General features: G+C 40.9%; 2 protein-coding genes across 3 annotated transcripts; both read right to left on the minus strand.

The window, feature by feature from the left end:
• Nucleotides 1-6,173: 6,173 nt before the first annotated feature.
• Nucleotides 6,174-9,616, minus strand: LOC139385996 (dynein light chain 2, cytoplasmic). Of its 2 annotated transcripts, none has more exons than XM_071131313.1 (3): nucleotides 9,459-9,616; nucleotides 7,714-7,847; nucleotides 6,174-7,532 (listed from the first exon to the last, which is right to left on the minus strand). In XM_071131313.1, the coding sequence occupies exons 2-3, from the start codon at nucleotides 7,843-7,845 to the stop codon at nucleotides 7,395-7,397; spliced, it is 270 nt and encodes an 89-aa protein (XP_070987414.1). In that variant the 5' UTR covers nucleotides 7,846-7,847; nucleotides 9,459-9,616; the 3' UTR covers nucleotides 6,174-7,394. The 2 variants fall into 2 exon arrangements, with proteins under 2 accessions (XP_070987414.1, XP_070987413.1); XM_071131312.1 differs by lacking the exon at nucleotides 9,459-9,616 and adding an exon at nucleotides 8,539-8,657.
• Nucleotides 9,617-10,005: 389 nt separating this feature from the next.
• On the minus strand, nucleotides 10,006-14,816 carry LOC139385995 (serine/arginine-rich splicing factor 1B). The gene is made up of 4 exons (XM_071131311.1): nucleotides 14,412-14,816; nucleotides 13,880-14,073; nucleotides 11,100-11,272; nucleotides 10,006-10,852 (listed from the first exon to the last, which is right to left on the minus strand). The coding sequence occupies exons 1-4, from the start codon at nucleotides 14,600-14,602 to the stop codon at nucleotides 10,649-10,651; spliced, it is 762 nt and encodes a 253-aa protein (XP_070987412.1). The 5' UTR covers nucleotides 14,603-14,816; the 3' UTR covers nucleotides 10,006-10,648.
• Between the last annotated feature and the right edge of the window lie 878 nt (nucleotides 14,817-15,694).

Raw genomic sequence — 15,694 nt, forward strand, 5'->3', positions numbered from 1 at the left:
GACTCATGCTCCTTATAACAAATCCTGACTCTGCCATCAGCATGACACAACAGGAAACGGGATTCGTCAGACCAGGCAATGTGTTTCCATTCCTCAATTGTCCAGTACTGATGATCGCCACAAGAGGCTGCTGAGGGGAAGATGACTGGTTGGATAATGGTTGGAACGGAATGAATGGAAACCATGTGCTTGATGTGTTTGATACCATTAAATTTATTCCGTTCAAGCCCTTACTATGAGCCTGTCCTCCCAAATTAAGGTGCCACTGGCCGCCTGTGACGATCGCCATTTCTTCTTGTTTTTAGATAATAGGAGTGGAACCCGGTGAGGTCGTCGGCTGCAATAGCCCATTCGTGACAAGGACCGACGAGTTGTGCGTTCTGCACACCACTGTTGAACTGTGCCGTTATATGCCTGTTTGTGGCCTGCCTGTTAGCTTGCGCAACTCTTGCCATTCTCATCCACAAGATGTTTTCGCCTACAGGACTGCCGCTGACTGGATGTTTTTTGTTTGTCGCACCATTATCGGTAAAGTCTAGACACAATTATGCGTCAAAAGCCCAGGCCAGCCGTTTCTGAGATACCGGAACCGGCTCATCTGGCACGGACGATCATACAGCGCTCAGTCGCTTAGGTCACTTGATATGCCCGTTCTAATGTTCAATCGAACAATAACTGAGTGCCTCGATTAGTGATGGGTCGTTCGCGAACGAGTTGGCTCTAAGAGCCGGCTCTTGTAGGTGAACATTGGGAGCACGCTCGCATATCAGAAGAGCCGAATCCACTTATAAAAATATTTTAAAAATTAAGATATGAATAATCAAAATATTTAAATGAATATAATTAACTAATTCAAAGAACAAAAAAAATATTAATAATAATATAGGCCTAAATGCACAAGCGCACACACATAGACTGTCTGCTCAGACTAACAGCCTCACCTGTTGTTCCTGTCAATCAGACACGCAGTGTCAACCAATGAACCAAAGATGTGTGAGGGAGGGCCGAGCAAACACACTCACAGTCACACACTTAGCAGACGAGGATAGAGATGAAGGACAGCTGTGAAAACAACAGCTGGAAAATGAGTCGTAAATGAGTCGTGCACCCAACTGTGAAGCTAGCTGTAGCGGAGCTTCGAGAAACTAGCGGGCCTGCTAGTGATAGTGGTGGAGCCAGCACCTCCACATGTGATGTATCCACTCAGTCAAGTAGGCCTACTCCGCGACCCACAGCAACTCAGTCTTCTATGGACCAGTTTATGCCAAAGTCTATGTCTGTAGCAAAACAAGGTCAAATTGATATTGCATTGGCTAAAATGATTGCCACCGATTTCCAGGCATTTTTGATCGTAGATGGAAAAGTGGTCTGTTTTGTTAGCGACAATGCGGCTAACATAACCAAATCCATGAAAATGTTTAAATAGACCCATCATCCATGTCGACACAGTCAACCTGATTGTAAGAGATGCTCTGAAGGTGATGAAGCCCACTGTGGACAAAGTGAAAGTAGCTGTAGAATACTTCCACAGGAGCGCAGTAGGTGCTGAAAAACTAAAGTCTACACAACGCCAGATGGGGATGCCTGAGTTTAGGCCTAAACAAGACTGCACTACAAGGTGGAATTCAACATTTTATATGTTGAAGCGGTTTCTTGAGTCAAAGGATGCCATCATCTCTACCCTGGCCATTGTCAATGCACCTGTTGATGCTCTGACCCAAGAGGAATGGGAGGTGGTGGAGGAGATGGAGTCCTGGAACCCTTTGAGCAGGTCATTGTGGAGATCAGTGGAGAGAGGTACAGTAAGCACTTATTACTACATCATTATTTTATCCAGTATTAATAATGTATATGAGCAGTAGATGAGAATGTAGTATCAGTAGACAAAACAGCTGCACTTGACTTGAGGTTTAATAAGTTAGCCTTCAGTGATACCAGCACCAGGGCAACAGGAAGAAGAGGGATCAGATGGAGCATAAGCACCATCAGTAGTGCCACAAACGTCTGCTGTTTGGATGCTGTTTGACGAGAGAGCAACTGGGGATGCAGCATGAAGGAATCTCTCAGCAGATGCCATAATGGAGGTCCGTCCCTATTTGGAGGAGCTCCTCCTCTGAGCTGGTGGAAGAACAAGGCCTCTGTCTACCCACGGCTTACTAAAGTCATGACAGGGAGACTCTACATAGTGGCCACATCCGTTCCCTCTGAGAGGTTCTTCTCGAAAACGGGACAAATAATTATTGAGAGAAGAAACCACATCAGCCCCTCGAAAGTGAGGCAGCTTGTATTTCTGAATGCAAATCTCTCATAAAAGCAAAGTATGGTCAGCATTGCTTTGTGCTGCTGGTTGTAACATGGCAATAAAGTAGAGAGAAAAACAGGGACCATTTTAATGTTTTAAGTGGGATGCTGTAGTTTTGCAGTTTCTATTATTATGTTGTTCAGATTGTATTCGTTTTGAATTGTTACATTTATATGCACTTTGTTTATATACATTAAAAAAGTTAAACTTTAAATGCACATGTGTAATAACATCCTTATTTTTTTTTACATCTATTTCAATTTGTGGGATGCTGCAGTTCTGCAAATTGTTATTTATTTTTCTTTGATATGGTGCAATATTCTATTATACTGTTCAGATTGTGTTCGTTTTGAATGATTAGATTTATATGCACTTTGTTTATATACATTAAAAAGAAAATGTTTAATAGCATTAACAAACCAATGCATTTTTAAATACATTGTAGTTAAGGTAGAGAATGATTTCATTTAATAATTTAATTAGAATTGTTTTAACACCAATCATAGTCAAATTATCGCAAACTGTTTGACTTGAAAAAATACAAAACATATTATTTTTAAAGAGCGTTTGGGAGCCAAAATAGCAGGCTGTTTTTGGTGAGCTGAGGCGAACGAGCCGGTTCACTGAAAAGAGACGGAATGCCCATCACTAGCCTCGATCTCTGTCTGCCTGCTTTACATAACGACTCACTGCCTGTAGAAGCAAACCATTTTCGTGAACACGGTGGTCTACCTAATAAACTGGCAATTGAGTGTATGACCAACGTAACACAACACTCAAGTCCATCTGAGTATATGCATGGAAATTAACGATTATCATCCATTGTTGTGTGGGTGTGCATGTAAGAAGACAAAAAGGAACACACAGTCACACACGTTGATGAGCCAGTGCCCAGTCGCAGGGCATTGAGTTGGCAACGTACAGTGGGGTAAGAGCGGAGATCGGACATCGGAAGGAAGCATAGCGTCCAGTACATAACAAGCTGCCTGGGACCAGGGACATTAGCATGTATACATTTTTTAACAGCCTTTTCACGTATATAATTTGTATGAGAACAATTTCACGTATATCTGACCCATATCACGTGGCATCAAATGAAATTGTATTTGTCACGCTTCGTAAAGGGGTAGACCTACAGTGAAATGCTTACTTACGGGCCCTTCCCAATAATGCAGAGATACAAATAAATTAAAACATTTTGAAAAATTTACAACATGAGTAACGTGTACTTGGCTATATACTGTAAATGGAGTACCAGTACCGAGTTGATGTGCAGGGGTACGAGGTAGCTGAGATCGATATCTAAATATAGGTAGAGGTGAAGTGACGAGGCAACAGGATAGAAATTGCATAGATATACAGTACCAGTCAAACGTTTGGACACACCTATTGATTCAAGGGTTTTTCTTTATTTTTACTATTTTCTACATTGTAGAATAATAGTGAAGACATCAAAACTATGAAATAACCCATATGGAGTCATGTATTACCTAAAAAAGTGGTAAAGTGGTAAACAAATCTAAATATATTTTATATTTTAAATTCTTCAAAGTAGCCACCCTTTGCCTCGATGGCAGCTTTGCACACTCTTGGCATTCTCTCAACCAGCTTCACCTGGAATGCTTTTCCAATAGTCTTGAATGAGTTCCCACATATGCTGAGCACCCAAATCATCTCAATTGGGTTGAGGTTTGGTGATTGTGGAGGTCAGGTCATCTGATGCAGCACTCCATCACTCTCCTTATTGGTCAAATAGCCCTTACACAGCCCAGAGGTGTGTTGGGTCATTGTCCTGTTGAAAAACAAATTATAGTTCTACTAAGCGCAAACCAGATGGGATGGCGTATCGATGCAGGATGCTGTGGTAGCCATGCTGGTTAAGTGTGCCCTGAATTACAAATACATAACTGACACGGTGGGAACCACACATGCGGAGATCCTCCGTTCACCTAATCTGCATCTCACAAAGACACGGCGGTTGGAACCAAAAATCTCAAATTTGGACTCATCAGACCAAAGGAAATATTTCCACCGGTCTAATGTCCATTGCTCGTGTTTCTTGGCCCAAGCAAGTCTCTTCTTCTTATTGGTGTCCTTTAGTAGTGGTTTCTTTGTAGCAATTCAACCATAAAGGTCTGATTCACACAGTCTCCGAACTATTGACATTGAGATGTGTCTGTTTCTTGAACTCTGTGAAACATTTATATGGGCTGCAATTTCTGAGGCTGGTAACTCTAATAAAGGTATCCTCTGAAGCAGAGGTAACTCTGGGTCTTACTTTCCTGTGGCGGTCCTCATGAGAGCCAGTTTCATCATAGCGCTTGATGGTTTTTGCAACTGCACTTCAAGAAACCTGGAATTTTCCTGATTGATTGACCTTCATGTCTTAAAGTAATGATGGACTTTTGTTTCCTTTTGCTTATTTGAACTGTTCTTGCCATAATATGGACTAGGTCTTTTACCAAATAGGGATATCTTCTGTATACCAGCCCTACCTTGTCACAACACAACTGATTGGCTCAAATGCATTAAGAAGGAAAGAAATTCCACAAATTAACTTTTAGCAAGGCACACATGTTAATTGAAATGCATTCCAGGTGGCTACCTCATGAAGCTGGTTGAGAGAATTTTCCAAGAGTGTGCCAAGCTTTCATCAAGGCAAAGGGTGGCTACTTTGAAGAATCTCAAATATATTTTGATTTGTTGAACACTTTTTTGGTTACTACATGATTCCATATGTTATTTCATAGGTTTGATGTCTTCACTATTATTCTACAATGTAGAAAAAAGTTTTAAAAAAAGAAAAACCCTTGAATGAGGGTCCAAACTTTTGACTGGTACTGCATATTGCATATGGCACCATGATTCTACTGAGCTTAACACGTGATGAATAACTAGCTCTATCGGCTGTCTGCTTTTCAGGACTGTTCCTTGAATATTTACAATTTATTTATTTGAATCAGCTGTGTAGTGCTGGGGCAAAAACATGCACCCAGGTGGGTGGGGGCCCCAGGACTGAGTTTGGGAAACCTTGATCTAAATTACATGGCATTCCAGAACTGTACAACCACAGGCTATTGAGTCTGGTGCAACTCACTTCAATGTAATGTATCTCATCCATCATCTAGCTCTTTTGTCATTCAAGCCTTGGATAGATTAGCAGTGGAAGGACAGATCCTTACTGAATGCTTCCCTCACCTGGCTGTCAGGTAACGGACCAAACGCTGAGGTGCAGTGAACAGGATGTGCCACTGGAGTGGAGAATGGTTACCACGCTGAGAATCAAAAGGCACATCATTTTTAGAATAACCACATGCGTGTCTATAATTCTATAAAAAACGAGAACATTGATTCAGTCAGTGTGTTTCCCTGTGAAGCCTAGGGTAGTATTTGTGGTCTGTACCCACTAATAATTTATCAGTCACTTGTCCTTCACTTTGTCTTCTGTAGTCTTGCCTCCAATTGACCTCTATGCAGAACGAATGTCTTTGGAACTAGGAAGGGTAATATACTGCTAATTGGTTGCATCAATATTTTCCACTAATCAATATTACTGCTCAGTTGCTGAACTACACTACACTCAGGTTGTCACGTAGTGTTTGCACTCGAGTACTGAAAAGATCCCAAGCAGCACATACTGTATATAACATGCTGCCTCCGAGGTTAATTAATTTGCCAGCCAATATCTGTCCCTACATTGCTACACCTCCAAACAGGAACAACCTTAATGAAATCTTAATGGCCAATTGCCCAAATAATATGTGGTGGGCTCCACCCACTGTAACTGTCCATGGTTTTGAAACAATAGCTACACATTTGACTGCATTGTCAAAGACATGGTTAAGTAATCACAAAACTATTGAACGTGATCAGGATACAATGAAACGTTTAATCATTGGCTTGATTATACATTGACTATATTAAAGTTTCCAAGTTTACTGGACACCTTTAAAAGGGACACTTCAGCATTTTGGTAACGAGGCCCTTTAGCTACTTGCCGGGAGTCAATTATAACATTGATCCGTTAACCATAGACTTCCAGTCATCGCGCTAACTACTAGCAACTTCAAGTCATTACACCAACACTAGTTAGCGGTAGCTCACGAAACTACCAACTTCCCCCACACTGGACAGACATAATGGTATCAAGTGAATCGGACTCTGGGAGAGTAGATCTAGGGCCTCATTGCCGAAATATCCCTTTAGTGAAGTGCAATTGAGTTCAGGTGCCCATGAACTGAGAACAATAAGAGGTACGTCTGTGCAAATCATACAGCAATTTGCATTATACTATAAACAGAAACAACCAACATAGCAAATACAGTAAAAAAAAAATGTAACCACTAATGATTAATATTTTCTTACAATTTGAAAGTCTACAAAAGGACCTGAACACCAACATTCAGTCCTTTGTTGCACAGCCAGAATAGGTTCAAGTGTGGATGGTGTCAACCCTCTGCAAATGGAACCTCCAAGCATCTAAACAAGTTAGCATAGGAACTCTACTAGCTTGGAATACAAATAGCAATAGAAAAATGCCAGATGACAGTCCAGCTCATGAAATAAGATTGTGAGATAATGGGATCGATAACAGCAGTTGCAAATCTGGGACGACATGTCCAAATACACTGCGCTAGGCTCACTTGTACCTCTGGCAATATACAGGTATAACAAACTGCTGTAGTAGGTCAACGTCTTGAGCAACTAAACACATTTAAAATGACAGGACAGAAGTCACTAAAAACAAAACAGCTCTGGGGGAAAGCAGATGCACAACTACAATCTCTAGCTTTCCTTTATTATACAATCAAAGGCCACTGTTAAAGCATTTACAAATTAATTAACAAAATGTAGCATTAACAAAAATCTCTTCCAGTTGCATTTTATGGAAACTAGTGAAAAGTAATATTTTTACTGTAACATATACACATTAAATATGGTACATCTTAGTCCATGCAGTTGCGCACAGCCAGTTGTGTATCATGGTATGTTTTAATTTTAATATTTGAAGTGTATGGGAAGTTGTGACATCAGCCACCAGTGCATTACAGTCCATGTTGGGAAGAGAGGCACTCCAGGCCTCAACGAGAACTCAGCCAGACTTGAAGAGGAGGATGGCCACCTGCCCTAAGTAGAAGTAGATGAAATGCTTTGTCTCATGAGTGACGTAGCTGCCGAAGTTCCTTCCAACAATGCAATGCCATGTAGGGTTATACTTCTTGTCAAATTCCTATAGGGATTTAAAAAGCAGGGCTTTAGTAATCAATGACTGCATGAGGAAGAAAATGACCTCATGGCATGCACATCTTGCAGCCTAGCCTGGTCATCGTATTTAAACAGCTTGCACCATGGAAGACTTCTAATTGGAATACATAGGCCAAAGGCCTGACAACACAGTATTCACATTTCACCTTCTTTATGTAGGCTGCAATGTCCTTTTCTATATTGTACTTCTCCATGGCCTGGGTAGCACAGTCCACTGCATCCTGCTGCATGTCCTCAGACATGTCAGCATTCTTGATTACTGCCTTCCTGTCAGTCATGCCTGCAAACAAGGACAACAAAAATAAACAAGTCTAAACTAACATAATTACAGATACAAAATGACAAGTTTAGTGAGGTGATAAAGCCGGAATTTCACAGGTAACACGTGCAGCTATGATTGGTTTACCCCGTCTTCACCGTACCGTGCGGTTTACGATGAAAATCAAAGGATAGGCCAATCAAATGCAGATATGATACAATGTTGCAATCAACGCGGTTCTATCAGTGTTTCCGAATGTACTGGGATAATAGCTGGTCTATATTTCGGCACCAGACTACGTTGAGTGACTACGACCCTGTGCTGGTTAGGTACAATACAAATAGGTTGCGGAAGAAACTCGATACAGGTATAATTAAAAACCACATGGCGACATTACATTTATACAATTAGGAATCTGTCCCCTGAAATGCACAATTCTAGTCTATTTCAAACATCCAGATACATCAACTATTAGTTTAATTTCTACATATCATTCCTTTAAATTATGGATGATTTAACGGGTCCGAGGGTGATCGGATTCGTACCAATAGCCTGCAGGTGGTAGTGATTGCGCATTAGTTCATTATTTCGATTTAAATTCACAATAGAAAGTAGGCTACCTTGTACGAGAAACTTCGCTTCAATTAGACAACCTGAATCACCATGCAAGTCAAGTGTGAGTGCGTGCAGGCTACTAAACATTGTCGCTCACCTTATTTAGGAGATGCTGATACTATCCCCTTCGTAATCAGGTAATTCCCCTTAGTGGATATCAAGCTTTGCTTACTTGATGGATCGTGCTGCGACAAATTATTTTACAAGATTTACTCAACGCAAATATGTGGGGAAACTGCCCTCGTAAAATACCTCCCCCGCCCTACACAACTTACCCTGCCATTGGCTGAGCTGCCACCTCTTCTTGTGTTTTGAGCATTTTCTAGCAGCTCTTCTCTGCCAGCATCTTATTTCATCCCACAATGCATCGTTAACAATACACGGTGAGGTAAGTAGAGAAGGCCTCCTCACAAACTCAGCTGTACGGAGTATTTATTATGCTCGATGTGTTAGTTTATTGATATCAGCACCAATGAATGTATGAGAGATTATATAGGCTGATATTAATTTCATAAAAATATAATCCATGTTTGTCTGTGTGAGATGTATATAAACATCTGCTTGGAATGACATTTCCTCACTACCGCATACAACTCTTAATAGGCTCCTATCATCACTTATTTCAGAGTTTATATTCAGTTATTTCTTGATTAAACCTAGTCCCGGACTAAAACATACAGTAAATTATGAATCTCCATTGAAAGTTTAGTCCAGGACTAAAATTAATCTGTGTCCGGGAAACCGCCCCACGATGTAAAATGTAATACATTGGAGTACATGGTTTATTGGGGTTTTCAATTAGGTCTACAAATAAGCATTTATCATCTCTTATTACATCATAGGGCCATGAAAATCAGCTTTAACATTCATTCAAAAGAAAAAAAAGAAAAACCAGGTATGTCTTTTCAGGATTTTATTGAAAATGCTAAACTGAAAGAGTAAAGTAAATTTAATAAAGACAGACTAACTATACTAAATATAATCCCCAACCATCCCACATTTTAATGCCTTATTTACCAGACTCCTTGCATCCTTTGATCCAACTTCCTGGTCCTCAGTTTCCTTTTCTTACTCCAAAAACGTAAATAATCCTTATCCTTTGACTCTGCGCATATTTACCGCTCAAAAATTGAAATAAACTGGGCCATTCAAAAAGTTGCATCTAGGATTCCTTAATTAGTTCAATTGATTTGATTCCTGGAAAATGGATCCCGTTCCAAGCATCCATTCTTGCCTATTCCTTCCCTAAACGCTCCTCTGATCCGTCTCCAAGGATTGGGATCCACTGAGCCACTCCTCCAATCAAAACCTTGAAATACCAGGAAAAAAAATCAGAGGGAAACCATTAGAATCATGTCTAATTTGGGCCCAGCCCACTTCTTATATTGTGCACTCATGACATGTCACTACTAATGATCAATTTTTTTGTTTTATATTTCTCAATGTTTGAGCTGAAACAAGCCCAGAGCCCCTGTCTAATTAAACCAGCATCTATAAAATAAAAAAGGGTTCCTATGTAACATTAAAGTTGAAAAGGTACACCTCAGGACATTTGTCCTGGCACAAAACCAAATACATGCACTGTTTATCAGTGCTTAAATAAGGTTGCCAAACAATAAGTATATATGATATAGAAAATTGTGCTACATTCAAGAGACAATCATGCATCTTGTAGCAACCATTTTATCGATAGATGCAAATAATCAAGACTAAAGCATACCATTGCCTCGACCTGACTCCTCCTAAGATGTCCTATCCTGATCAAACAAATGAAATGTGCTCCACAACTTTTATTCCAAATCACTCTTTAATCCTTATCTTCAGATGTCTAAAGGAAGACACAAGGGTAAAACAGTTTAGCAATGAACTCCCGCCATCCCATGAAAAAGTACATCTCAATTTTCCAACACTTACAAAAACATTGATCTCATTAAAAAGAACCGGGTTTCAAGTGTTGCAAAATATTGACAGACAATAGGTAAATCAAAATTAATTGAAAGGGATCAAAACAAAAGGACTAAAGTAGGGAGGGTCAGGGGAGGGAGGAAAGGTGATACACCTACATACCAAGACCTTCCACTAGGACATCAGGAGATGCAATGCAAAAATTCAAATCTATAGTTGACTTCTGGAAAAACTCAAAAGGGGGTAAAAACAAGTGGAGAGGGGAACTGTTTACAGGGGATCCACCAAAAGGGCAACATAGTTTAGGAACGGGAGCGAGAGCGGCTATGGCGTGGAGAGTAGCGAGGAGATCCTCTGCCACCACGGGTACCACCACCGCGAGAGTTGCTGCGGCTGCGACTGGCTGCGCTGCGGCTCCTGCTTCGACTGCGGCTCCTGGAACGTGATCTTCCATAGCTCGGGCTGCGGGGACCATCTACTTTCACGCGAACGTAAGCGGTCTCTCCCTGGTAGACACACAAAAAGAACTGGACGTTGAAACGAAAAGCATTTCCACCTCAAACGGTTCCTTCCATTGCATCAAAACAAGCCTCAGTTCTTGAAAGGCTGCACAAGTAGTCACTGGATTGAAAGTGGGGAAAGGTTGAGGGGAAAGATTCAAGTGTTATTAGTCACTTTAGTTATCTTTAACAAAAATAGAATCATATCCTTACAATCAAATCCATGAACCACCAATCAAACCTGAAAGCATACCTCGTGTGATCGGAATTTGGTGTTATCCAGCTTTCGAACGGCGTAGGTCATGTCTTCTTTGCGCACAAACTCCACAACCCCAGTTCCATCTCTGAAAACGTCAGCATAACATACATCCCCAGCCTCACGCATGTGATCCTTGAGGTCCTGCCAGCTGCCACTCTGGGGAAGCCCTTTGGAGAGAAGAGCATATCAATTAGATATGTTTTACTCAATGATAACTTTCAACACTTGCTCAATGGTACAAGCTTGCTCAATAGATCTGTGGCATAGCAGTATAATTCAGAGTCTGCACAGAGAATAACTAAACCAGGCTGGTTCTACTCCACCAGAAACAATGAACTAATGTAGAAGACATGGATATGAATTAATTATCAATATTTAGTGGACCAAAAGACCACCGCTTCCGTCTTGTGAAAAAGTAACTAGCCAATCAGCCTCTGCAGAGTACCCAAAAACCAGATGTTCCAGCGATACTCCATCTTAACAACTCCTCCACATTTACTGGATTGGTTGAACAGTGCAGAAGAGGTCTGCCCAACAGTTTATTTTCCTTCTCGCCAAGACCCGAGGTGCGTTCAGTTCACTTCGACGTTTGATACATTCTTGAACTAAGTTACGTTTGCAGGGTATGGCGAGTATATAAAAGGGCAGTGGCCATGTTCACAGCGTTCCCCAACCCCTCCCAGTTTTTCAACTGGTCATACTGAATGCAGCCCAGTATGTAGGGGACCTAGTTTCAGGCGATTACTTTACACCTGCTATGTTAACACAGGGAGTCCATTTGTTAGTGAAATACAGAAGACCACCAGCACAGTGGTGTTGAAATATTAAAGACTGGTAAGTTACCAGTGACGTATATCAACTAGAGGTTGACCGATTAATCGGCCTGACGATTAATTTGGACCGATTTCAAATGTGCATAACAATTGGTAGCCGGCATTTTTGGACACCGATTATATTGCAATCCACAAGGAGACTTCATGGGAGGCTGACCAACTGTTACGCGAGTGCAGCAAGGAATAAGTTAAATGCTAGCTAGCTACTTATCTTATAAAAAACAATCCATCTTAACATAATCACTAGTTAGCTACACATGGTTGATGATATTACTAGTTTAAAACTAGCTTGTCCTGCATTGCATATAATCAATTTTGCAATACACCGGTGCCTGTTAATAACCTCTTGAAGCTAGGGGCACTATTTTTATGTTTGGAAAAATAACGTTCCCAAAGTAAACGGCCTATTTCTCAGGACCAGATGCTAGAATAGGCATATAATTGACAGATTAGGATAGCAAACACTAAAGTTTCCAAAACTGTCAAAATATTGTCTGTGAGTATAACAGAACTGATATTGCTGGCAAAACCCTGAGAAAAATCAAACCAGGAAGTGGCTTCTATTTTGAAAACTCCATGTTCCATACCCTCCCATTGCTCCATTTAAAGAGATATCAACCACATTCATTTTCCTATCGCTTCCTCGAGGTGTCAACAGTCTTCAGACATAGTTTCAGGCTTTTATTTTGAAGAATGAGCAGGAATGACCACATTGCGTAAGTGGATAGGTGGGGGCTCTCAGAGTGAGTTGTGCGCAAAAGAGAAAGGCGGCCATTGTTACTCCCGGTCCTAGTGAAAAGCCAACTGTCCCAGTTGATATATTATCGATAGATATTTGAAAAACACCCTGAGGATTGATTATAAAAAAACATTTGACATGTTTATGTGGACATTATAGATATAATTTGGAATTTTTGTCTGCGTTGTCGTGACCGCTCTTTCCGGTGGATTCCTGGGCATAACGCACCAAACTAACGGAAGTATTTGGATATAAAAAATATCTTTATGGAACAAAAGGAACATTTGTGGTCTAACTGGGAGTCTCGTGAGTGAAAACATCCGAAGATCAAAGGTAAACGATTAATTTGATTGCTTTTCTGATTTTCGTGACCAAGTTGCCTGATGCTACACAAACACTTGTATTGCTTTCGCTGTAAAGCATAATTTCAAAATCTGAGACAACAAGTGGATTAACAAAAGGCTAAGCTGTGTTTTGCAATATTGCACTTGTGATTTCATTAATATTTTCTAGTAATATTATTTGACAGTGGCGCTATGCTGTGGGACAGCATTTTTTAATGAAACCTTTGAAATTGGTGTTCATATTTGCTCTTTGCACTGAGTATTCCTCACTCTACCAGAGTAAGATCGATGTGACATTGTATTGCAAACAAGTACGGGAAAGTCCTGAGGGCGTTTTACGGTCATCAGATGTCCTTGGGCGGAAGTAAAGGTACGTCTTTCCTTCCCCTCCTATGTTCCAGAATGCCCTGACTAGAAGTAAGTCAGGGACACTCAAATTAGTGTGTTACATTTGGTACCGTTGCATAAGATTGGTACTTTAAATTAATGGGTTTAACATGCTATGCTGTCATTTTCTTCTGAAAATAAGAATTAGCATATTAAGTAGCTACTTTGCATAAAGTCAAAAGTAAATTGTTACATACGCTGTTTCACAAAGCACAAATATTTGTTCATATGACAACTGTCTTAAATTGTAATGATGTATTCCGTACTGCCTAATTTGCATAATATCTACTCTGTTCTACATCAGCCCTGAAAATGTCATTAGAATATGACAACCCTTATCTTGAGGTATTGGACAGATCGTGTTGAAATTAAGTCTCCAGACAGATGATTCTGTGCCATCATTGACCAGGGGCGACCCTTTTCGATCACTTGAAAATGAGACCTCAGCAACGGTAAGTTTACACAACTCACCTGAGACAATGACCCTGTACTCCGAGCGTCTGGATGGCGGCCCGTATCTGCCTCTAGGGGCGCCACCAACCCCCCCACCACCACCACCAAAGCCGCCTCTCCCCCCACCCCTGCCGCTCCGAGGGAATTCAACTCGCAGCCGATAACCGTCGTAGTCATAGCCGTCTCGTCCGTACACTGCATCGTCGGCATCCCTGAAAAAGTGATAGAAAATGTTAGTTAAACAATCGTCCACACAGCACCCTGTGGCGTAACTCATTCGCCGGCTAAACTCAAGAATTTACTTTAACTCGTGGCGTTTAGTTGGCTAGACACAAACAAAGACAACTTCACAATGTGCCACTGCAGAAAGAGACGAAACCAGCGGTCAGGCCAATTAACGTTACATTCTTAAAACGAAAATGGATAGTTACGTTAACGTTAGTTACATGTGCAAACTAAAAGTCGACGTTGCATGAGCATAGATATTCAAGTTACATTATAGTAACGTTAGAGCAGTGCACGAGTTGCTAACAAGCTAGCCTTTAGCTACCTGGGATCTTCAAATTCGATAAAGGCAAAGGGAGGTCCTCCTCTCCGATTTTTCAAGTCGATGTCGCGAATCGCTCCGTATTTGTAAAAGACGTCCTCGACATCTTTGGTGCGAATATCAGGGGGTAGATTTCCGACGTAAATACGACAATCGTTATTTCCTGCAGGGCCTCGCACGACGCCTCCCGACATAGTAGCTAACGTTAGCTAGTTTATTTTAGCGTTAAGTTGAAATAAAAAACGATTTTTCAAAACGGTATTCAAGTAGATCACAACCGATTAGAAAACCATATGAGTATAGTGCATAAACACGAAATAAGGTATCAATCGCGCTTAAAGCTGTCTACTAGCTAGCTACACTTCTCCCGGTGCAGAACCGCGCTTCTTCGCGAGGACATTCATGAATACCGGAAATGTACCCAGTAGAGAACTCTAGAAATGCCTACCTCCGCCAAACAAAATAGTCCACAGGGCTCATCTGTAAAAGAGACCTGGGTGTCAGTATACCTCCCTAATAGAATAAATGTTAAATCAATAAACACAGGTGTGGGGTATTTTTATAATTACGCGAATAATTTCAGCTAAGAAGGTTTTCAGGTGAGCAGATTATTCGATTGTTATTGTTTAGCCATTATCGCCTTGCCATTTTAAATCGTCATAATTTATCAATTGTCTTTATGAGTAGTGGCCAGCAACCTATTATTATAGGCTGGCCTACACCAATAATATTGCATTTACAAAGTATATACACACATACATTGTTTATGAATGAGGACATTCTTGGACCTCAAGAAGAATGAGGACCTTCCTAATGTTTCACGCTTGGTCCCGACCCTTTCAACGAATGTTTGTGAACTCAGTGCGGTGCGCTTAATTTTCTGTGCAGTGTGATGCTCCAAAGGAACTCAGACCCATCAAGCGCCCCAAAAGCGAAACGAACTGAGAGTTCGCTTGAATTCCGCGATCGGGTTCCAATTTTTTTTTTTGGGGGGGGCAATGTGAACGCAAAGCTCAGGTTCTTTTGTCATTATTCCCGCACCACACACTAGGCTACTGCAACAGTTTCCTTTGCCCTAAACACTCACATTGGTGCCACAAGAGAGAAGATGTTGAATGTGTGGAGTTTTTAGTTCATGTTATTTGTTTGCAATATTTGATCTATAGGCTAAGATAGCTTAATCAACTGTTTATTGATTGGGGGGTTTGAATAGTGTGAGAAGACAATATATTTGGTGAGAATCACAACGTTGGGTACATAATACATTTTTTTATTTCCCCTTTATT

This window comes from Oncorhynchus clarkii, chromosome 27 (assembly GCF_045791955.1).
Source record: "Oncorhynchus clarkii lewisi isolate Uvic-CL-2024 chromosome 27, UVic_Ocla_1.0, whole genome shotgun sequence".
NCBI classification, from domain to species: Eukaryota; Metazoa; Chordata; class Actinopteri; order Salmoniformes; family Salmonidae; genus Oncorhynchus; species Oncorhynchus clarkii.